This window comes from Natator depressus, chromosome 24, assembly GCF_965152275.1.
Source record: "Natator depressus isolate rNatDep1 chromosome 24, rNatDep2.hap1, whole genome shotgun sequence".
NCBI classification, from domain to species: Eukaryota; Metazoa; Chordata; order Testudines; family Cheloniidae; genus Natator; species Natator depressus.
This window is the reverse complement of record NC_134257.1, coordinates 10,631,605-10,653,240: the sequence shown is the minus strand read 5'-3', so window position 1 is coordinate 10,653,240 and position 21,636 is coordinate 10,631,605. Positions and strand designations below refer to the sequence as shown.

At 50.1% G+C, this 21,636-nt stretch overlaps 2 protein-coding genes across 4 annotated transcripts; both read left to right on the top strand.

Moving 5' to 3' along the window:
• Positions 1-914: 914 nt before the first annotated feature.
• On the top strand, positions 915-2,222 carry LOC141976960 (interferon-inducible GTPase 5-like). Its single transcript, XM_074938134.1, has one exon. It carries the CDS (start codon positions 915-917, stop codon positions 2,220-2,222), a length of 1,308 nt encoding a protein of 435 aa, XP_074794235.1.
• Positions 2,223-7,176: 4,954 nt separating this feature from the next.
• LOC141976961 (intelectin-like protein) lies at positions 7,177-20,399 on the top strand. Of its 3 annotated transcripts, XM_074938135.1 has the most exons (9): positions 7,177-7,281; positions 8,432-8,495; positions 8,958-9,107; positions 11,040-11,287; positions 11,664-11,822; positions 15,891-16,011; positions 17,187-17,324; positions 17,607-17,710; positions 20,128-20,399. In XM_074938135.1, exons 1-9 carry the CDS (start codon positions 7,231-7,233, stop codon positions 20,278-20,280), a joined length of 1,188 nt encoding a protein of 395 aa, XP_074794236.1. In that variant the 5' UTR covers positions 7,177-7,230; the 3' UTR covers positions 20,281-20,399. The 3 variants fall into 3 exon arrangements, with proteins under 3 accessions (XP_074794236.1, XP_074794237.1, XP_074794238.1); XM_074938136.1 differs by lacking the exon at positions 17,187-17,324; XM_074938137.1 differs by lacking the exons at positions 7,177-7,281; positions 8,432-8,495 and adding an exon at positions 8,597-8,750.
• Positions 20,400-21,636: the final 1,237 nt, after the last annotated feature.

Below are 21,636 nucleotides of genomic sequence, written 5' to 3'. Positions count from 1 at the left end.
GAATGGGCGAAGGGTTACCCTTTATGCAAATCAGTGATGAGTGTGGTGGCACCACAGCCCTGACATCACATAAGAAGGCACAGTCAGCCAATCAGCATGTGGCTATAAGATGTGATCCTATTCTGTGGCAGAAACCCCTGGGGATAAGACGTTGGGGGACCCTCAGGCAGAGCTGGGGACAGAGGCCGGCCCAGTGTGAATGGGAGTAACTTGCCCTAAGGTGCGGGAAGAAGCCTGTTCCCTGCTGGTGTATTAAACAACCCTCGCCAGAACCATTTCTGCACCCAGAGCTCCCTTGGGAGGGCAGGTGGGTGAGGGAACTGAGTGGCTGGGAGTGAGGACACCTGGGTTCGATGTACAGCTCTGGGAGGGGAGTGAGGTCTAGTGGTTAGATCAGGGTGGGACTTTCACCTTTGATAATGTAACTGTCAGAGTAAGGGATCCTCGCACAGTCCGAGCCTCAGTTTCCATCTTCTCTCAGCCCCACTGGGAGTCACCAACTTCCTCCTTGATGGCTCTGCCCCATTCTGTGGCACTGGCCTTGGTGAAAAGTTCCTCCTTGCTCATTACTTCACATGACCCTTTGGTGCAGCAGAAATGGCTTCACTTCTGCCCTTGCTTCAAGCCCACGCCCTTCCCCCAAGCCAGCCCATGCTGGCATCTGACGCTCTTAGAAGCCAGAGGACATGGAGGCTGGGAGGGGGGATCCCCGCTGAGCGGAGGTCTGGAAGCGAGGAAGAGGGAGGAGCTGTGATAGCCCAAGCCAGAGGAGATGGAGGCCTGGGTGGGAATCTCAGCTGAGGGGGAGCTGGATTTCTGGGAGATCAGAGGGGTGCCATTGGCTGGGCCAGAGAAGATGGAGGCTGGGATGGGGCTGGGTCTCTGGGAGGAGCTGCCCAGAGCCAAAGACCTAGATGAGGGTTTCAGCGGTTCAGCATTCCCAGGAACTCACACAAGAACTGGCCTTTCCCTCTGTGAGGCAGGGGCTGCAGCAGCTTGCCGGAGCTGACATGGCCTCACAGAGCAGTGAGGGCATCATCAAGCTGTCAAGGGAGGAGCTGGAGGCCCTTAAAGCTGCCTTTGAGGAAGGGAACCTCGCCGGAGTGGCCTCCAGGCTGCAGGAGATGCTGGAGTCGCTGGAGAGCATCCAGCTGGACGTGGGCATCACGGGTGAGACCGGCTCCGGAAAGTCGTCCTTCATCAACGCCCTGCGGGGCCTGGGTGATGAGGATGCAGGTGCCGCCTGCACCGGTGTGGTGGAGACCACCAGGGAGCCGACTCCATACCAGCATCCCCGGTACCCCAACTTGACCATCTGGGACCTGCCAGGGATCGGCACACCCGATTTCCATCCCGACGCCTACCTGGAACAGGTTGGCTTCTCACGCTACGACATCTTCTTCATCATCGCCTCGCAGCGCTTCACCGCCAGCCACGCTGCTCTGGCCCGCCACATCCAGGCCATGGACAAGAGCTTCTACTTTGTCCGCTCCAAGGTGGATGTGGACCTGGATTCCTCCCTCAGGCGCCGGCCATCCAGCTACAGTGAGGTGGGGGTGCTGCAGGAGATCCGGCAGAACTGCCTGGAGGGTCTGCAGGCCCAAGGCATCCGCTCGCCCCAGGTCTTCCTCCTCTCAGCCTTTGATCTCAGCAAGTACGACTTCCACCTCCTGGGGGAGACGCTGGAGAGGGAGTTGAGCCACCACAAGCGGCATGCCTTCCTGATGGCCCTGCCCAACATCTCCCTGCACATCCTGGAGAAGAAGAAGGCTGCCATGCTGAAGCAGATGTGGCTGGTCTCCACTGTGGCCTGCGGTGTCCACGCTGCGCCCATCCCAGGGCTCCTGATCTCCTGCGATGTGGACGTCCTCGCCAGGACCCTGCAAGGTTACTGCAAGAGCTTCGGCCTGGACGACGACTCTCTGGAGAAGCTGGCGGCAGAAGTGGGGCAGCCGGTGGGACAGATGAAGGCTGTTATCAAGGCACCACTGGCCAAGGAGATCTCCAGCAGCCTGGTGGTGCAGCTGCTGATTCAGGCAGGTGGCAAGGTGCCAAAGCTATCCAAGGAGGTGCTGTGCTCTGTCCCTGTGCTGGGCTCCATGGCATCTGGAGCACTGTCTTTTGCCACCACTTACAAGATGCTGAGGAGTTTCATGGATGAGGTGACTGCCAGTGTCCAGAGGGTGCTGATCAAAGCCTTCGAGATGGATGCTGAGCAATGAGCCAGAGAGGAGGAGAGAGAAAGATCAAGACACCTTCTATGGAGGGAAGTGGAGACAGGACCCCGACATCCCCAGGAAATCCCCTGAGCTTCCTACCAAATGTCAGAATTTCATTCCCTAGCTGGATAGAAAATACAGCAATGAATTTCTAAAGATTCTGTTGCAGTTGTTACTTTGCTTTTTAAACCTCAAATATCAGATCTGGTTCTCCTCTCACTGACACTGGTGCAAACCGTGAATCCATTGTAAATATGTTGTCATAAACTGGGGTATCGCCACTATAAGTAAACACCTAATTGTAAAATGGGCATAACTCTGTCGTAAACACTCCATTGTAAACCAGGAGGAACTCTGGTGTAAACTGGGAGGAACTCCATTGTACATACATAGTTTAAAGCTGTGAGGAGCGCCATTAGAAGAAAACCAGAGACAGATTTTAAGTGAGTACAAGCAGTGAGGCACAAAAGTCAGAAATGATTACAAGAAAAATAAAGATAAAACACTTACTAGTGTTTAATTTACCAAACTGTATTAGATTCAAGCAAAGTTTCTTGCCACATGCTCCAGCAGATTACTGACCAAACTCTCAGGTCAGGAGCTCTCCTCTGGAGTCCAACGGCTGTTCTCCTTTGTCTTCTTAGATATGATGCCAGAGACAGACAGGGAGAGAGAAGAGGGGTGTCTTGGGGTGCTTGCCCCTTCTTTTTATTGTCCTGCCCCCCCTTTGAGAAGCATTTCCAGCTGGGAGCAAGGCGATAGGCAGGCTGGTGGAGAAAGAAACTTTCATACTGTTTCTTCGCTACGCTGTAGATTTTTGTCCCTGCCCACTTCCTCGCCAAAGAATGGCCACTTAGCAGGTATGTCAGTCAGCCTTGTTGACAGATGGCTGAGGCGTCAGTTTGCCCTTTGTCTCTGAGGAATTGTTTAGCCGCTCCCTGGACTAATCTGGGAAACACACTTCACTTATGATTTCAGATTATGTCCATAACTTTACATATAATGCTGCCACGTGCATTTTGCCATGATATTACTGATCAGCAAGTTATCAGGTTTTAAATGATACTTCACAAGGCATACCTTGTACTGACACTCTTACAATAGTCTGTAGGGTGTGAACACTGGCATTTTCTGTCACAATGGGGCACTGACACAACCCACACATTGAGACACATGGGACTAAGGGATGCTGGTGAGTGGACAGAGGGGACTGGAGCAGAAAGGGTCTTGTACGGCAAAAAGGAGGCTGTGTGATCCTGTGGGGAGTGGAAGCTAGGGGATCTAGGTTCCAATCCCAACTCTACCACTGACCTGCTGGGTGACCATGGGCCAGTCCCTTCCAGTCTTTGTGCCTCAGTTTTTCTCTGTAAATTGGGATAATGATGCTGATTACTTTTGGAAAGCACAGCACTTCTGATCTGGGGATAACACGCGCTGTACAAAAGTGAACCATTCTAACTGAAAGATGAAAAATGACAAATTAAATAAATTCTTCTGATTGTTCTTAGTGGCCGGAGTCATTTCTGAATATCAAGTATGTGATGGCGTGGGAATGGTCCATAATATTTTGTATTAATATTATGTGTGCCTCAGTTTCCCCTATGTGGTGCATGGCTAACTAGGTAGTGGGAAAAGGTTGTTTGCTCTTTGCAGAGACCCAGTGATACCGGCGTGACTGATGTCTAGCTGTTTGGAGCCTGGGGCCCCAAGCCCATTGAGAGTCTGAGAAGACAATGGCCACTCCAATTGCCCAGACATTTGGAACCTAGTAATTAAAAACCATAGATGGCCCACCCTCCACAAGAAGCCAGCCAGGTGTGACCAGCTGGAGAACAAAGGGCTAAGGAGGTGAGGTCAGGTGACAATGTTTGCCCAGGAACCAGTGGTGCAAGTAGAAATCATTTCTTGCTGGTATTGCACTCATGGGAGGGACACAAGGGAGGGCATTTGACCTCCCCATGTGACCCTCCATGTGACTCCTCCCCGCCCTGCCCCCATGCTCTCCCCATCCCCTCTGACACCCCCCTTACCTGTCGAAAATTTTACAACTGTATCTCTTAAACAGATGCAGTTGTAAAATGATGCTTTGGGCCCCTGGTCCTCCCTGTACTTCCAGGAGTCATTGAGGACCCAGCAGCAACCCAAATTGAAAACTTCTTAAATGAAAGAAGGATAGGAAGGACAGTCACCCCACTTTCCCTTAACACACTATCAGTGCCTCCCTTATGTCCAAACTAAGCTTCTGCCAGCTTGCCTTTATCTAAGTCTTGCTCTCCGCCAGGCACTAGGAAAGCAAAGATGCTACGCCATCTGGGTTTGATGGAAAAGAGGCATAGAACTGTGTGTGCCATGTGCAGCGTGATAGTACGACAGCCCACATTGTTTTATCATTTTTCTCAGCATGACATACAGGAGGGGCAATCAAAATCAGCCTGGCAGAACATGCATGAGAACTGTCTCTGGACAGATAAGCAATTGATCAAAATCACATTCTCTGATCTCTTGGGGCCAAATCCTGTTCCCATTGAGATCAAAAGGAGTTTTGCTATTGAGTTCAATGGGAATAGGCTTTGACAGTTGGAGAGGAAAGAACAAAACCACTCAAGCAAGGGCTATGTTGCTTATACCGCAGGTATCAAAGGCTGCTGACTCATGTGAGAAAGTCAGCAGATATCTGATCTTTGTCCATTGCAAGGGAGAAATCAGCAATCAATCAGGCTAGAACAGTCTCTGTACCATGTCCAACTCATAAATCCTTCTGCAAAGGATCAAGGAGATATGAAGGCTCCAGACTACCTTAAAGTCCTCAGTCCCTTGGTTAGAATGCCCCCACTGGTATATGTTCATAGTCCAGAGGCTGGAGCAGGAAAGAAGCCAGAGCAGGAAAGAGGCAAAATGGATACGTTTCCAGGCCAGGGCCTTATAGTTTCTGCCAAGTGCCAAGTAAAGGGAAATCTGTTCTCACTGTGGAAGATGGTGTTTGGAGTCACATGGGCAAGTTACATGTCCATCACCCCCACCCCTATTCTTGTTAGAACATTCACAAAAAGTCCATTAAGTGTAGACAAGCGTTTTCCAGGGTCCATCGTGAGCTAAGTGTTCCTTAATGGGCCATTCAACTTGACTTGTCCCTGCATGTGCTGGCTAAATACCTTGTGGGTGTTACCACAAGAGCAAACACATAGTAAACATCGCTAATATTCATAACTTCAGATACCAAGATGAATATACATGCATAGAAATAACATAATCATAAGTACCAGCTATTTCACCTACATGACTATTCCCAAAAGAGATTCTGAAAAATCACACCACGTATCTGAGAGCCTATGTGCCAGCACCAGCCCCACTGGAGTTCTGTTGTCTGTTATGTTACAACAGAGATGGAGCCAGTGGCATGACTCCATTTGGCTTAAAAAGGCGAGGTTAATTTTTAGCTGTTCAGGTGTGACTGCACTTTTGGTCAGGTTAATGGACTGCCATGTTCCTTTGCAGTTAACTTTTTAATGTTCATAAACCTGGCATGTGCTGAGGTGGTTTAAAGCATAACACAGGCTTTTAAGTTTGCAAATCTGTGACCCTCTGCCTCTTTGAGATTTTATTAATTATTATTATTATAATTATTTGCTGGTCATAATGTGGGAGGGTCTCCTCTCTGCCCCCTGCTCATGAGGTTATGTATGCGTCTTGTAGCACTTGTCTGAACACCAACTGGAAGGATTTTTTTTTCAGTAAGTGTGGACTGATTCTTTTCTCTTAGAAGCATGTCATTTTTTCAGGTTCATACTGATTAACACAGAAAACAGGTGGGGCTGTTAAACTTTCTTCAAATTCCATAGAATATTAAGGTCAGCTAAAGGTAAGCCATTGTTTAAGTTTGTTAGCATATGCATTGTGCTGTTAAAGCCGTATAAAGAATGAATGCCCTCTCTAGCCTCATTCTGCTCCTTTAAGGAGCAGAGTGCAGCCCCACCCCTGGAGCCCCAAGTCTTTCCGGTACCCCGTACCCCCTAAAAATCTCTTGCCAGTACTGAGTACTGGAGAGTACCACCCTACTTGCACTACTGCCAGAAACAAAAACAAAGTATAGAAGAGGGGCCCAATGGGGATGTTAAGGGTGGGCTGCTAGAAGCAAGAGATGCTCCTGCACTGGGACTGAAGTGGGGTCCGAGGGCTCTGTGCTTTGGGCTGACCCAGATGGAACAGGCTGTAACTCTCTGTTCTCTGGTTAACCAAGGACTTGCCATGCTATGTTCCAGACAGCTAATAAACCCTGCTGCTTTCACCATGCTGGCTGAGAGTCACTGCACATGCTGAAGGTGGGGGTGCAGTGCTCCCTTTGGGTGTTCAAGTCTCTCTCAGGTGTTCAACTCAGGTGGACTCGCGGAACGGAGCTCACGGTGTGACAGAGGGATGCTCCGAGGTTCGGCCTAAGGTGGCGGTGAAGCCAAGTGGCTTCCCCTAGTGAGAGTGTGTCCCTAAAGTGGGTCTGGTGCACTGAAGGAGTCCTTACAGGGACTGTTCCAGAGCTATGACAAAGGGCAGAGACACTGTTTAAATGAAACCTAAATAGCAAAGTTACTGCTTTCACCTGCCTTGTTATTATAGCTGTGGAGGATCTACAGAGCTCCAGCTTCCTTCTTGGCTTCATCAGGAGCATTCAACTCCACCACCTGAATCAACACTCAGCCACAGTATGCAAATAATCAGTAATAATGCGGTAATGTCAGGCCTGTCACATACTAGTGCATCAACCCGGAGTTTCCTGGCTGGACTGGAAGAGGCTGTTTTGAAGGGCAATACATTAAGGTACCTAAAACATGAACTAGATCTGACCCTGTTTAGTGTTTTTACTGGAAACCCTCTGCCCAGCTTCTGCCTACGTGGCTGGAGAGTTCTGGTATTTGTAAGTTGTGTTTGCTTTTATTGAGTGGCTCTACTCTGTATAAATATTAGATTTGCGATTGGTGCATCAGAGGAATAGCTCTGTCTCTCTGGTCAGAAGCTTCTGATGCTGAAATCTGCAGTTAGACGCCTCAGCGACACTGGAACGAGGGACCAGGTGAGTCCTGAGCCTTCCCCTTAATATGTTCCTCAGTGATGTCACGTAGCAGTAGTTGTGATATATCTACACGACAAATAGTAGCTTTAAAAAGCCCAAGACGTTGTTGGTTTCTCTACATCTGTAAAATGAGGATAATGCTACTGAGCTGCTCTGTAAAGTGTTCTGAGATCCACTCATGAACAGCGCTGGGCATTATTATTACACAGCATCAGCATGGCTCCGTCTGGCTCCCCAGCACACATGAGCCTCAGTGGACTTATCCTCAGAGCGCCCAGTGAAGAAGGGACAGTTCTCACCCATTTTACAGCTGGGGAGCTGAGCCCAGAGAGAGCCCATCACCTGCCTGAGGAGTGAGTGACAGAAAGGGGAATTGAACCCAGCTCTCCTGATCTGAGCCTTAACTGGTTAGCTGTGCTGCAGGGCCCTTCGGCTGGGCTCATGACGGTGTGGCCGGGCTGTGTGCATTCAGCTTCCACAGCATGAGTGAAATGTGCTGGTGCCGGTTCTGCTGCAAAGCAAAGGGAGAGACTCCTAGAAAAAGGTCTGAGATGGGACTTGGGTACTGATCCCCTCGCTTCCCTTCTCTGGACCTGATCCCAGTGCTGACTGGAGCCAGTGTGAGGCATTCCATTGACTTCAATAGGCTTCAGGTCAGGCTCTATCTGCCTCAGTTTTCCCATCTGCAAAATGATATAATGAGACCTGTCCACCCTACAGGGGCGATGCGAGGCTCAGTTAGCAGAGGGAGTGCAGGGTCAGGGCTTGCTCTGTGCACATGATGAGACTTGGATTCCTCCCGGCGCCCCGTGAAGCACTCCCCTGGTGCTCCCCTCCCAGCACGGCTCCCCTGAGCTTCCCACCCCACAAGCCCATCACTGAGCCATCGCTGAGACCTCAGTGGGTTCTGAAGATGAAAACTGCTCCAAGGATGTCACTGCAAGGCCATCCCCACTCTGGCAAAACCCCACTGAACTCAGGGGCTGCAGGGTGTTAGTGCCATGGGCAGGTTATGCAGAGAGCCAACATTGCCCACAGCCCTGGGAGCAGGAGATTTGGGGAGGAGCCACCCCCGCCCTCTGTTCTGTGACACTAACTAGCACCAGCCTGGCTATTAACCAGATGATTTACTGTTTCCCCCGCTGCAAAGTCAACAATGAAGCAACTCGCTCTCCTGCTGCTCCTCATCTCAGTGACCAGGGTGGCCCCTTGCTGTAAGTGACTGTTTAGTTTTCCTCTTCTGGGAAATAATTCTCCCAAACTCTGACCCCGCCTCTCGGGTGATACGTGCAGGGGAAGAGCTGGGCGGGGTTGCTACAGGGAAGCCTTTGCTGATACACAATTGAGGCAATAACGACCCTAACTGGCAGGAAGCCTCCGTCCACCCGTAGCTCACAAGGAACCTGCTCCAGTGAATTTCTTCTGTCCATATCCTGGAGCCCAGGTTGGCAGAGGAGGGCACATAAAAGGTATTACTTTTATTACTCTGTGTTACGGTTATGCCTAGGTGCCCCAGTCCTGGACCAGGCCCCTGTGGTGCCAGGCGCTGTACAAACCCGGAACAGCCCCTAATGGCTGACAATCTAAGTATAAAACGTTTCACTCTGAAGCCGTTCTGGCCCCATACATTGTAACAGAGAAAACTCCTAACTAACCCCAAGTCACCCCCTGTGCAGCCAAGAGCGTGGGTGCTGCTGAACTGAAACTCGCCATCCGTGACCTGCTGGACAACTGGAAAGACACGTCCTGCTCCCAGAGTGGCCAGAGCTACCAGAGCCTGCCCCGCAGCTGCAAGGAAATTAAAGCCACCTGGGACGAGGCTGGAGGTGAGTGCGGAGGCGACATCCCCAGACCTGCAGAAGCTGCTTTGCCTCTGTTGGGTGCCTGCTCCAGACCCAGTGTAAAGGCCACAGCTGGGTCCAGTCAGTTCAGATGCACCCGCGCCGCTCTGTGCTGGGAGCAGGAGCACCTGTCTGCCTGTGGGCACAGTGGGGAACCGCATTACCAGGGCTGGCTGTGAGACACTCCGCTAGCCCTGCCAGCCCCAGTTGCAGCTGACAGCTCCCTCCTGCTCCAGCCTGTCTGCCTTGCCAGCAAACTCCTCAGGGCTCTCCCAGCCTAAACCTCCACAGAGCCTAGCCGGTAACTCAGTAAACTCCGGCCCCTGAGCTCTGTGGAGACGTCTCTCCGCAGTGCACAGCCCCTAGCACTGCACAGGACAGGAACTATCTTGACTGGAGCTAACAAGCACCTCAGTTCAGTCAAAGCACGGGGTCGGGTTAGATAAACAGTCAAACCAGTTGACTGGAGTAAAGCGAGAGAGGTTTTAAATGAATTCCCGTAGACGGGCTCCAGACAGAAAGGGCTCCCAACAAGCAAAAGTAAAACTACACTTTCTAACGGCAAAGACGTAACTTCACAAGGTTTGTTCCAGGTGTTTCCCGACCAAACTTCCTTTCCCAGCAGTGGTTGGCTACTTCTTAGTCAGGATCCCCACAAGTCCCAGGTTCTGCTTTTCCTTGTCTCCTCAGGTGAAGGAAACTTCACTTTATAGCCCAATAAGCCTTTGAAATGGATCCGGCCAGTGTTCCTGTTCCTGCTGGGGCGGGTGCCAGGCTGTCTTCGCCCCGCTGGTGATTTTTACAATGCAAACGAGTGACACGAGACCTCAGCTCTCTGCCAGCGCCCTGCTGCTTAGGCCCCCGCCATGCACAGCAGCTGCTGGCAGAGAAAAGCTTGTCGGGGCTCCTGCTGCCTTATCAGGGTCCAGCTGGTCTCCCCTGGCAGAGAATTTCAGAGGCACAAGTGGCACAGAGGCACCCAACTCCCATTGCCCAGCGTGTGCCTCTGAAAATCTCCCCTCCCCACCCCCATGGACCGTGGTGTGAGTCTCAGCTGGAGGAAGGGCGTGCAGGACTCCGACAGGGAGGCCAGAGGCTGCTTTTGGGGCTGAGTCCCTCCAGCGCCAGGTGACGTCCAGGCCAGGGTGGGTGCTCAGCCCCTTTGACAGTCCGAGGGTAGCCAGTGGGAGGCAGATTCTTTGCCTGGCTCAGTTCCACCCATTGTGCAGCCCCCAGATCGGGTCACGGCAGGCTCAGGCCCAAAGGAGGGACATAGCGTGGGGACACGGACAGCAGGAGGGGCAGGGGGCTCTGAATGAGGTCTGGGGCCTTTCCTTAGTACAAATTTCCCCCGGGCCTGATTCTCGGTTACACTTAGGCCTGGTCTGTGCATGGCATCTGTCCCGGTGTCACTGTGTCAGGCCGGGGGATGGTTTTTCCTGATATATTGATACCAATCCTGGCCCAGTGTGAACACAGTTATACTGGGAGAAAGATGCCTTAGACATGGATAGTCTATTTCCCTTCCCCTAGCCCAGTATAAACCCCCTTTAAGCCAGTATAAATTGTGTCCACACTAAGGAGTTGTAGCATTGTAACTACACCGATATCATTAAAGTGCTACAGCTCGTGTGTGGAAAGGCTCAGGCCCCATCACTCTGTCCTTTTGGAGTCCCTTTAATTTGCATTCACTTCCCGCTGCCAAGGGGGCTTTAGTGTCCCTGGGAGTCGGGCCGCTCTGCTCCTGGGTGCAGGGGCACGTCCTGCTCCAGTGACTCCGGGTTTGCGTCCTGCTGCAGCGCACTAGAAGCTCCTCACCTGGGCATGTTTCCCATTTAATGGCTGGCTCCGAGGGGGCCTTTCCCCGGCCCTGGCTGACCAGCTCGGTGGTCCCCCTTCCCACCCCGCTCCTTGCAGATGGGATTTACACCCTGCGCACTGAGAACGGTGAGACCTACCAGACCTTCTGCGACATGACCACCAAGGGGGGCAGCTGGACCCTGGTGGCCAGCGTGCACGAGAACAACGCCTATGGCAAGTGCACCACGGGCGATCGCTGGTCCAGCCAGCAGGGAAGCAACATCAACTACCCAGAGGGAGAGGGCAACTGGGCCAATTACAACACCTTCGGCTCCGCGGTGGGCTCCACCAGTGATGACTATAAGGTGGGATCCCCTTCTCCATGGCCAATAGCTCCCTGCTGGGGAGAGAGGGTGTGTTAGTGGTTGAATGCACATGGGGAGGTGGGGGACACAGGCATGGGGGTTATATGGAGGGATGGCCCAGTGGTCAAGGCACTAGCATAAGGCTTGGTAGCCCTGGGCTCCATTCCCTGCCCTGCCACAGGCCCCCTGTGTGACCTAGGGCAAGTCACCTAGTCTCTGTGCCTCAGTTCTCCCCTGTACAATGGGGGAAGGTGCTTCTTTGCCTCACAGGGCGGGTGTCACAATAAATATACCACAGCTGGTGATATGCCCCGGTCATGGGGGGTCTGGGTAAGTACCAGGGTTGAGAGGTTTCAACTGGGTCCTCACTTTTCAGAACCCTGGTTATTACGATCTGCAATCCCAGGACCTGTCCGTGTGGCATGTAACCAACAAGACGCCCCTGAAAGAATGGAAGAACAGGTCCATCCTGAGGTACCACACTGAGACTGGCTTCCTGTCCTCAGAGGGGGGAAACCTCTTCAAACTCTACGAGGTGATGGTACTGGGCTGGGGGCTTTGGGGGGGCGTGTGCAGGAGGGGCTGGGTGGCTCTGCTGGCCCCAGTGTAGATGGAGGAGCTGGGGTGGGGAAACCCTCAACACTCTATAAGCGCTCCATGCTGGGGGACTAGGGGCTGATAATGGGACAAGGAGCCTTCCCCTCGACACAGGCCTTTGGAATCTGACTGTGACCTTGGTGTGAGATGAGCTGGCTGGTCTCAGACAACTGCTGGTGTTCACGTCTCAAACCCGCCACCCCCTTGGCACTGACAAGCTGACAGACACAGCAGAGGCTGAACGGTCCACGGAGACTGACCTCACCTCACACCCTGGAGATGCGGGGCCAGTGAACACAGGTGCTCTGGTGCTAGACCAAGCCCTCGACCCAACCTTGAGCCCTTTGGGATTCAGGCGTCCTAGCAGGGGTATTTCCTCAGTGCCAGGGTGGTGGGCAATGGGGCTTGACAAATGGTGATTCTCACCTATTATCCTATTATTATTGGCCCACATTGTGCCAGCCCCTAGTAGACTCGCCAGAGACCAGGGCCCCACTGTGCTCGGTGCTGCACGGACCCAGAACAGAACAACAGTCCCTGCCCCAAACAGGCTGCGATAAATCCACCCCAAATGGCACCTTGACATGCCAGATTTCCCTGCCCACTGCTGGGATCACTGCTGTGCCCCAGGGCTGGTCCGTGTGAGCAGCAGCAGACGTGACAGAACAAATCACCCAGCGAGCATGTGTCAGTCAAGGCTGCCTTGTCTGTGCTGGAGCTGCCCTGACACAGGGATGGAAACTAACACTGGATGCTCACGGTGCAGGGATTTCCCTACACCCCCGCTATGGGGGTGTTTACCCCTCCTGAATTTCCCCAACACCCCCCCCACACCCCCAGTTTTGTGAACTAGTTACATGCAGTGTTGCCAATTTAGTGATTGTTTGGAAATGTGAATTGAAATTGAAACATTAATACACATTTTAAAAGCATATACAGTGTATGATAAAATACGTGTATCTGAAAAAGTATAATAGATTTGAAATGTATGAACATAGACTAGCTTCCTTATACAGCTGTTGTTTTTATGACCATGTCAGTGCATTCATTTCGGTGATGTTGGCCAACCTAATAATTTCAGATTATGATTTGTAAACAAAGTCTAAATGAGCTCTCCCTGACAGTTAGTGATGAGCTGGGCAGAAAGGCTTCCGGACCAGATTGTATTTACATTCACACTTAACCTACCCAGGTATCCAGCAAATAGAGCTGTGTTGCCCAAGTGATAGATTTTGGCTGGGGTTGGGTTACAAATCACTTGAATGAGGGGGGTAAAGAAATGTTGTTATTCTTATTGTCTGAGTAAAGGGCAGTAGAACTGTACTTAGCCTCTGCCCATTGAGGGCATCAAGAGAGAGGGTGGGGACAGGTGTTTTGCTTGTTGGTCTGCCTGAGTCACAAGTACTGTTTGATCTTCCCCTCTCCACTATTTAAAGACAGAGCTGATTAGGCTCCATAGAGAGTCTTTTGTTCTGTTAAGTGATCACTACAGCTGAAATCACTGAGAATCAGGTCTAAGTGCTTAGACCTGCTGTGGGACAGTGTTTCTGTGGAAGAGATGGCCCAGTCTGCTCTAGCAGAGAGGTTCCCCCACTGAGAGCTCAGCTGAATTCACTGAGAGCTGGGTGGAACCTCAAGAGACCAACTCGCAGAGGTCACAGTGGCAGGTGGCAGCAGAAGGTGACAGTGCAGGGCCATTGGCAAGAGAGCGATGGAGCGAACGGTGGCACAACGAACAACAGTAGCCATGGCCAGAGTGAACAGTGAGCAGCTGGAGGAACGAGCAAGGTGCCTTCTTGCCCCCAACCTGGGAGGTGAACTCATGTGAAAGCACCTCTGAATTCTGAGTCTCAACTGATCAAGGACAACACCGGTGAGTGTTAATGAGGCTGTTAAGAATGTTGGAGACACAACACAGTTCATGCGAACAAACATGGCCGTGGCATCATACTTTCTATTTAGGCAAGAAATACCACACACTGCAAACTGGAGGCCAATGTTAAGTGCATTGTCACTTGTTCATCCTGAAGTTGAACACTGGTTCTGAACAAGACCAGCAAATGCTCACTATCTTTCTGCAAGAAACTCAGCTGACTGGCTAGATGCATGTTGTACAACAGTGAAAGACTCAACAGCTGAAAAAGTGAAGAACTCTCTCACCGCATTCAAAAAATTTGCATACATGGCTGATGAATGCACCAGTGCAAATGGTCATAAAGTATTAAATCATTGTGTACGTTATCTTGATGTCAGTCATAGGCCAGTAGATGCATTTCTAGATGTTCAAGTTATAGAAGACAGATTGGGTACATCTGGGACAACCCACATCTTAGAAGAGTTAAATGCTTGTCAATTGGACCCCAAACAGATGGCTACTTGTACATTTGATGGAGCTGCAAACTTCTCTGGAAGACATGGTGGAGCACAAGCTTTGCTCAGAGAAAGGTGTAACCCTAGTCTCTCCTGTCCACGCTGCAGAGGCCATCTATTCCAAGTAGCGCTAGTACGAGCTGCAGACCCTTTAAAAGACATTTAAAAAAAAAACTATACATTTAATGTCTTTATTATATTCTTTTTTCAGCAAGAGTCCAAAAAGACTGAATATCTTGGAAAATATAGAAGATACACTGGGACTGAAGTTCAAATTAGTCCAACCTGGGAAAACCCTCTGGCTTTCTCATGAGCGATCCTTGGCTGTTGTCTTAAAATTATTCCAGCCATTGTTACTGGCTTTGGAAAGTATCTACCAAGATTGGGGAAGCGATAGCTCAGTGGTTTGAGCAGTGGCCTGCTAAACCCAGAGTTGTGAATTCAGTCCTTGAGGGGGCCATTTAGGGATCTGGGAAAAAAATTGGGGATTGATCCTGCTTTGTGCAGGGGGTTGAACTAGATGGACCTCCTGAAGTCCCTTCCAACCCTGATATTCTATGGGATGGATCTAAATAGTGAGGTTGGTGGATTACTTTTGCTTCTACGTTCAGAGAAGACTATTGCCATTCTCTCTCTTGTAAGTCTACTGTTGAAACCTCTTGGGTCATTAAACAATGCCATCCAGGCATCTGCTACAACAGTAGTAGATCTTTGTCCAGCAATAGAAGCTACCTTTGGATCAATCCGAGAGCTATCCATTGAAAAACTACTGGAAGAAGCAAAGACTTCAGTTCAGAAGTTGACTAATGAAGGCATTTATATTGAATCCTTAAGTGAAGAGGACAAGAAGTGTTTGTTAAGACAACTGAAAAAGTACACAGACTTGATTCTTAAAAATCTACAACAGCGACTTCTAGATTCTACTCAACCTCTTTGGAGCTTTTACAGATCCCTGTCCTATAAAACACGGACAGTTGAGTGGAGTGAGGCACGACCAGCAACGGGGCTGCCATGTGCTCAGGACAGAATAGAGAATTTGAACACAGAGTAGAATATCATACAAGAAATGAATGAAGATTTGACTTCAACTTCTTTTTTATCATCACTAGTGGCTTGACCCGATCTTTATGTTATGTTTCCTGGGCTGAAAGAAGTAGGAATTCATCTCTTGCCATTCCCAGTCACAACAGCTACAGCTGAGCGTTCTTTTTCATCATTGAATAGAATTTTGTGTTTTGAAAGAACTCGCCTTCTGCCTGATCACGTGAATGAAGTAATGAGCATATCAGCTGAAGGAATGGAAGTACCAGACACACGAGAAGCCACCAAAGATGAATGCATTGCATTCAAGAAGTTCATTAACAGAGTTGTGCAAAATTATAACAAGAAACCAAGAAGGATGTAGATGTCGTGCTTCACAGAAGGCTTCTCATAGCCAACTTTAATTTGTATGACGATTTTAAAATCTAATAAAATGGTCATGAAACAGTTTTTACTATGGTGCCATACAGCCCACCTTCACCCTCATGGTCTCACCCCTCATCGGCCCTGACTCCCCTCCCCCCGTACATTTGAAATGCACACCCCTAATTTCAATTCCTGGGGGAAACACTGTCACTGCGTTTGTGTCTTCCAGAAATACCCAGTGAAATACGGTGCTGGTGTCTGCAAGACCAACAATGGCCCCGCCGTGCCCGTCATCTACGACTATGGCGATGCCCAGAAAACTGCCAACTATTACTCTCCAAACGGCCAAAGTAAGTCTGGCAGTGAGCGTGCGGGTTCTGCCTCTCCCGCCGCACAGCCCTGCCCTGGGCTTAAATTCTCACTCCTGGAGGAATTCTGTGCAAAAAATTAAAAATTCCACACACAATATTTTAAAATTCTGCAAATTTTACTTATCACACCTGTTTCAATTATTTTGGCAATTTATTTCAAAAAACCTGTCAGCAAGTATGTCTGTAACAATACAGAAACACGAACATTTCCCCCAGGAGTAGAGACTCAAAGAAACCCCTATGACAACCCAGATCCTGCTTCTCTACCTCCTGTCCCCCAAAGCCCAACCGGGGGGACAGACAGTCAAACCCCCTTCCTCCCAGAGCATAGCCACAGGCCCCCCCAGCCAGTATACCCGAACCCCCTACCCCTCAGAGCCCAGCTGCAGGGCCCCCCAAGCCCAGGCACCCGCCCCTCTCCTCCTCGGAGCCCAGGGATCCAAAGGGAGACACAAGCTAATGCTGGGTCCCAGGCAGGGCTTGCACAGAGTTTCCTGCTCGCTGCCTCCTTCCCTTAGCTGCTGGGAACCCTCTAGGTCTCTCCCCGTGCCCCGGCAGTGTCTTCTATGTGCGAGCTGGGCTAGGCTGGATCCAGCAGCCCCTACTGGTGGCCAGCAGCACTGCAGCCCATTTCTGTGGGGGAAAGGAATTTTTGCTCAAAAAACATTAATTTCTGCAAAATTCTGCATTGCACAGTGCCACAGAATTCCCCCAGGAGTATTTCCTGGAGCCTCCCCCGCCACATCTCCCCGCCCACAACATGCTATAAAAGCTCCAGGGGGGTTGAAAATAATTACCAGGGCTCTGCCCTGGACAGCTCCCCTGAATTTAAGCCCTGGGCCTGTTGTTCCAGTCTGGATGATCTTCGTTTTAGAGAAGTGATACTCAGACCTCACAGATTCAGGAGTCAAATTAGCGATCAACATTACCCAAAAGAGCCACAGGGGTGTGAATTCATTGTTTTCTTTATTATACTACTATTCATATTTCAACAGTATGACAGGCAAAATATTTATATATTATTCTCACAGCAAAGAAGTTAATAATGTAGTGCCAATTGATAACTTAACTGGTTAATAACACAGTAAAAGCCTCCTGACTGGTTAATGACTCAGACGGGTTAGTAATTAAATCACACAGCTTTTTAATATCAGGTGCTGCCAAGAGCCACAGGAGATGCGTTAAAGAGCCACCGGCCACTGGCGAGCTGCAGTCTGAGTATCACCGATTTAGAGAAGGGGAAAACAATGAAACAAGAGAGAGCAAATGGAAAATCCCCAGGAGAGAGCACGGTGTGTGTTCCCCACTTTAACATGCTACATGGTAACTGCACACAAAACAACTCTTAGGAAGGTAAAGATATCCCTGCAAGTGACAGAGCTGTGACCAGCCCAGCTGAGATTGGTAATTCCTGATCATCTCTGGGTCTGGAGTTCCTGATCCTTAGTCCCCAGGCATTCCCAGTTCACACACAGGGATTTACAGAAGGGGACTGACTGAGATTGGCGCACTGTTCCTTCTCTCTGCCTCTCCATAGCAAACAATGGTCCTGACCTGCCCTTTTCTGTCACCAGCTGAATTCAACCCCGGCTACATCCAGTTCCGCGTGTTTAACACTGAGAAGGCGGCCATGGCTCTGTGTGCTGGGGTGAAAGTCACTGGCTGTAACACCGAGCATGTGAGTATCTGGCCAGCGTGGGGGTTAGCTGGGGAGCAAAGGCCCAGCTGATCAGCCTTGGGGCTGCCTAGTGTCACTGCCAGAGCTGGCTGGCTGCACAAGAACTGCTTTTAGCTCGGCACTGGCGCAGGGTAGGTCCAGTTTGTGCCCCCTGTGCCAGCAGGGACAGCTGTACCCGTGGAGGCAATCATCCCCCAGGACAGGCCAAGGGGGTGGATGATAAATCTCTCCTCTGGGGAGACTTGCTGGGAGGGAACAGCTCACAGGAGCGCTGATGTCAGAAGCTGCTGTGGGCACTTTGCACCACTGGGAAGTCTTCCCAGGTGTAATTTCTGCCAGCAGGAGCCAAAGCATCTGCCATGGGGAGCCAAGAGTGAATCAAACCCACTCACTGTCTGCTCCTGACCTGTTATACCAATAAATTAAAAACCAGCAGGATCTTATTAAAGGGGAAAAGGCAAAATACCACATTTATTGTGAATACAGAAAGAATCATAGTAAGCAATTAGTTATAGCTATAACATTCCATTCAATCTCATATTTATTCACACATTCATTCATACATACACACAGACACACACACACACACACACAGGTTCTGTAAGGTTGTTATCATAGTTACCAGCCTTAGAGTTGCTCATGCCAAGCCACTGGCCAGGTGGCCTGAACATGAGGAGGGAGCAGGGCCTTGTCAGATGCACATCTGATGCTCCTGGAAGTTGGTTTGCAGAATCAGAGCCCAAAGTTCTCACTTTCTAGAGTCCATTTTTATAGGCATTTCTTCCTATGCCAGTCTATGGGAATTGCTTCATCATGCTGTTGCTGAATCAATCAGCAGATGTCACATTCCTGACGGCTCAGTGCTGCCAGATGTTTTCTTGTTCTTTGGTTCTCCCATTCTTGAGGCTGTTGGGTGGATTCCAGTCTGCCCTCCGGGGGTCCTCTGGTTATTTCCACTTGACGCCTTCTTCAGCCGATGGACACTGCATTCTTAGGCTGGCACCTCCCTGATCATTCAGTTATTATCCACACCAAGCATCCATCCACATATATCATCTATCTCTATTTTAATCACAATTGTTAACAAAGCGAGATGAATACAACAAAAGGGTGGGGAGTCTCTGGCTGCTGTTTCTGTTGTTACAGAGTATTGCTTTGAGACTCTCTCTGTGTGAGTGGTTGTTGTTACGAAGAATTGCTTTGAGAACAGACTCTGTCTTAGAATGTACTAACACAATTAGCAGCTTGCAAGTTTCACACATAGAGGGAGAGAAACAGTACCAAAAACCAAGAGACCTCTTAATTAGTAATACCCTGGAATTTAAACTATGGGGAATCAAACTCATTTATGATTTTAATATAGAACTTCTTTAATATGATCCAACAGACCCACAGAGGTCCATGGGGCTCGGAGGTGTAGCTGGGGCCCTACCAAATTCATGCTCATGAAAAATGCATCATGGACCGTGAAATCTGATCTCCCCCGTGAAAGCTGATCTTGTGTGGGCTTTTACCCTGTACTATGCAGATTTCACGGGGGAGACCAGCATTGCTCAAATTGGGGGTCCAGACCCAAAAAGGGAGTTGCAGATGGTCACAAGGTTATTTAAGGGGGGTCCGAGTCTTGTGCTGTATCTACTCGGCCATGCTGCCTCCCCAGCTCAAGACTTGATTTCTGTTCTAGGGTGTGATACACACCAGTGCAGCCCCTTCCCCAGCAGCCCCTTCTCTGGTGCCTTCACAGATCCACAGATACAAGGCCACAAGGGTCAGTAGGATGGATCTCCTAGTCTGACCTTCTGCATAGCACATGCCAGAGAACCTCCCGCAGGGATTCTTTCATCAGGCTTTCTGGCCCTTGCCAACCTTCCCAGTGCAGGTCTCCCCCAAACTCCAATGGTAAGGGATAAATTGTGAGCAACTTGGGGAATGGGCCATGTTTTTGTTCTGTGTTTGTACAGCACCTAGCACCAGAGAGCCTACCCAGGACTGGGACTCCGAAGTAGTACTGCAATGCAAATAATAAATAACAACAACAAAACCCAATGGCCTAAACTGGCCTTGCCCCTTGTGCAAATGTTCACACCAGTACAAAGGGAGTGGCAAACGCTGGCATCTGGGAGCACTTTGAACCCACTTTGCAAAAGGGTAAATGACTCCACAAGAGTCAGGGCAATGGAGGCTCTGGTCCCAAGAGTTAGGAAGGGATTTAAACCCTCATGCTTCAAGCCATTAGCTGACCTCTGACTGCAGGGAGTCAGGAGGTAACTTTCTCTGTGGGCAGATTATTTGCCAACTGGCTATAGCAGGGTTCCTTGTACCTTCCTCTGAAGCAGCTGGCACTGGCCTGGAGACAGGAGAGCAGCTGGATGGGCCCCTGCTCTGCTCCTGCCTGGCAACTCCTGTTCTTTCCCCAGCACTGCATAGGTGGAGGAGGGTTCTTCCCAGAAGGGAACCCGATTCAGTGCGGCGATTTCCCTGCCTTTGACTGGAACGGCTACGGAACCCATCAGCACTGGAGTGTATCCAAGGAGATGATTGAATCCACAGTGCTGCTGTTCTACCGCTGAGTCCGGAAAGGCTGGCGTGACCCAGTGAAGGACGCTACTTGGCTCCAGCCGAAGCTGCTCCCTGGGAGGAGAATTATGGCCTCAGCTGTAGACATCTGTGATGCAAATAAAGAATGTGAAGTGGGCTGGGGTCTCAGCGTGATTTACTCCCCTTGAGACACAGAGAGGGCTGAGAGGTTCTGAGCTGTCACTCTTCTCGGGGCTGGATTCTGCCATCCCCTGCCTTCAGAGCGGGGCCTGAGGCTGCAATTCACAACAATCAGCTCAGCAGAGGTGAGGTCAGTTCAGCATCTGCGGCCCTGTTCTCTGCCGGGCCATGGCTGGGTTAGGCAGTGACCAGCCAGCTTTCAGAAAGCAAAGTCCCGTTTATTCACAACAAAAGCATTTCTGAGCAAACATCTCTGAACCCAGTAAACAACATATCCGAGGTCTAGTTCAGCTGGTGGTCACCACTGCCCCCAGGGTGACCATGTCAGGTTTTTAAGTACTTCAGATCCTGCCACAGGTCCTGTCTGGTCACCAATTCAAGTCAGTTCTTGGACCCTCCTTTGATCAGGCTGATCTTTTATACAGTATAGTTACTTTTTTTTTCTTATGCCTCTTGAACCAGGTCAGACCAGTCAATGATATTCCCCAGGTGGGCTAAACTTCACAAGCCTTGTTACTGGCATTGTTTCTGTGTTGGAGATTTGTATTAATTACCCACCTGATGTCTTTGTTTCCTTGGGAAAAAACTTTTATTTCATCCATGGAGCCAGGAATACAATCACTAGCCAGCCCCTACATGTACCGATCACACGGATAAAGTTGATACAAAAGTCTTTGAATAGTCCCTGTCTTTGTAGTTCTGCATCTGTCACAGACGTACTTTCTCAAGGTCATCCAGCAATCCACTGACAGAGCCAGGAATAGACCGAAAGTCTCCCAGTCCAATGCTCCATCCACTAGGCTATGCTCCCTCCCCTTGCTATAGGTGGGGCTGGTTGCGCACCCAATTATTATTGCCTCAAACTGCCCACGACAAGACCCTGTTCTCAGCTCCATCTAACTTTGCCAGACTTCAACCCTTTGGGCTGGAGTTTTCCATGCCAGCTGTCTGCCTCATGGCAGATTTTTTTTTTTTTATCATTACTATTTTCAGCCAAATGGTTCAGAGGTTTGTGAGACCAAGAACATTGTTTTCCCCACGTGATGCCATTCTAACAACATTTTAGCTGAACTGCTCTAGCCCGCCACGGCGTGGAGCTGGGATGGTCTTTGGGTCAGGGATGTGCCTTTTGCCAGCCTGGTGAAAATCAGCCCAAAGTCGGCCAGAGTATAAGCCTTTGGGAAAACTGCACTTCACAGGTGCTCAGT

Excerpts from the sequence above, each read along its gene's own strand:
- LOC141976960 (XM_074938134.1), top strand. The coding sequence starts at position 915 with ATGAGGGTTTCAGCGGTTCAGCATTCCCAGGAACTCACACAAGAACTG.
- LOC141976961 (XM_074938135.1), top strand. The coding sequence starts at position 7,231 with ATGCTGAAATCTGCAGTTAGACGCCTCAGCGACACTGGAACGAGGGAC. Across the intron at positions 16,012-17,186 it reads TTACTCTCCAAACGGCCAAA|GTGCTGCCAAGAGCCACAGG; the intron begins GTAAGTCTGGCA and ends TTTTAATATCAG. Across the intron at positions 17,325-17,606 it reads AATCCCCAGGAGAGAGCACG|CTGAATTCAACCCCGGCTAC; the intron begins GTGTGTGTTCCC and ends TTCTGTCACCAG.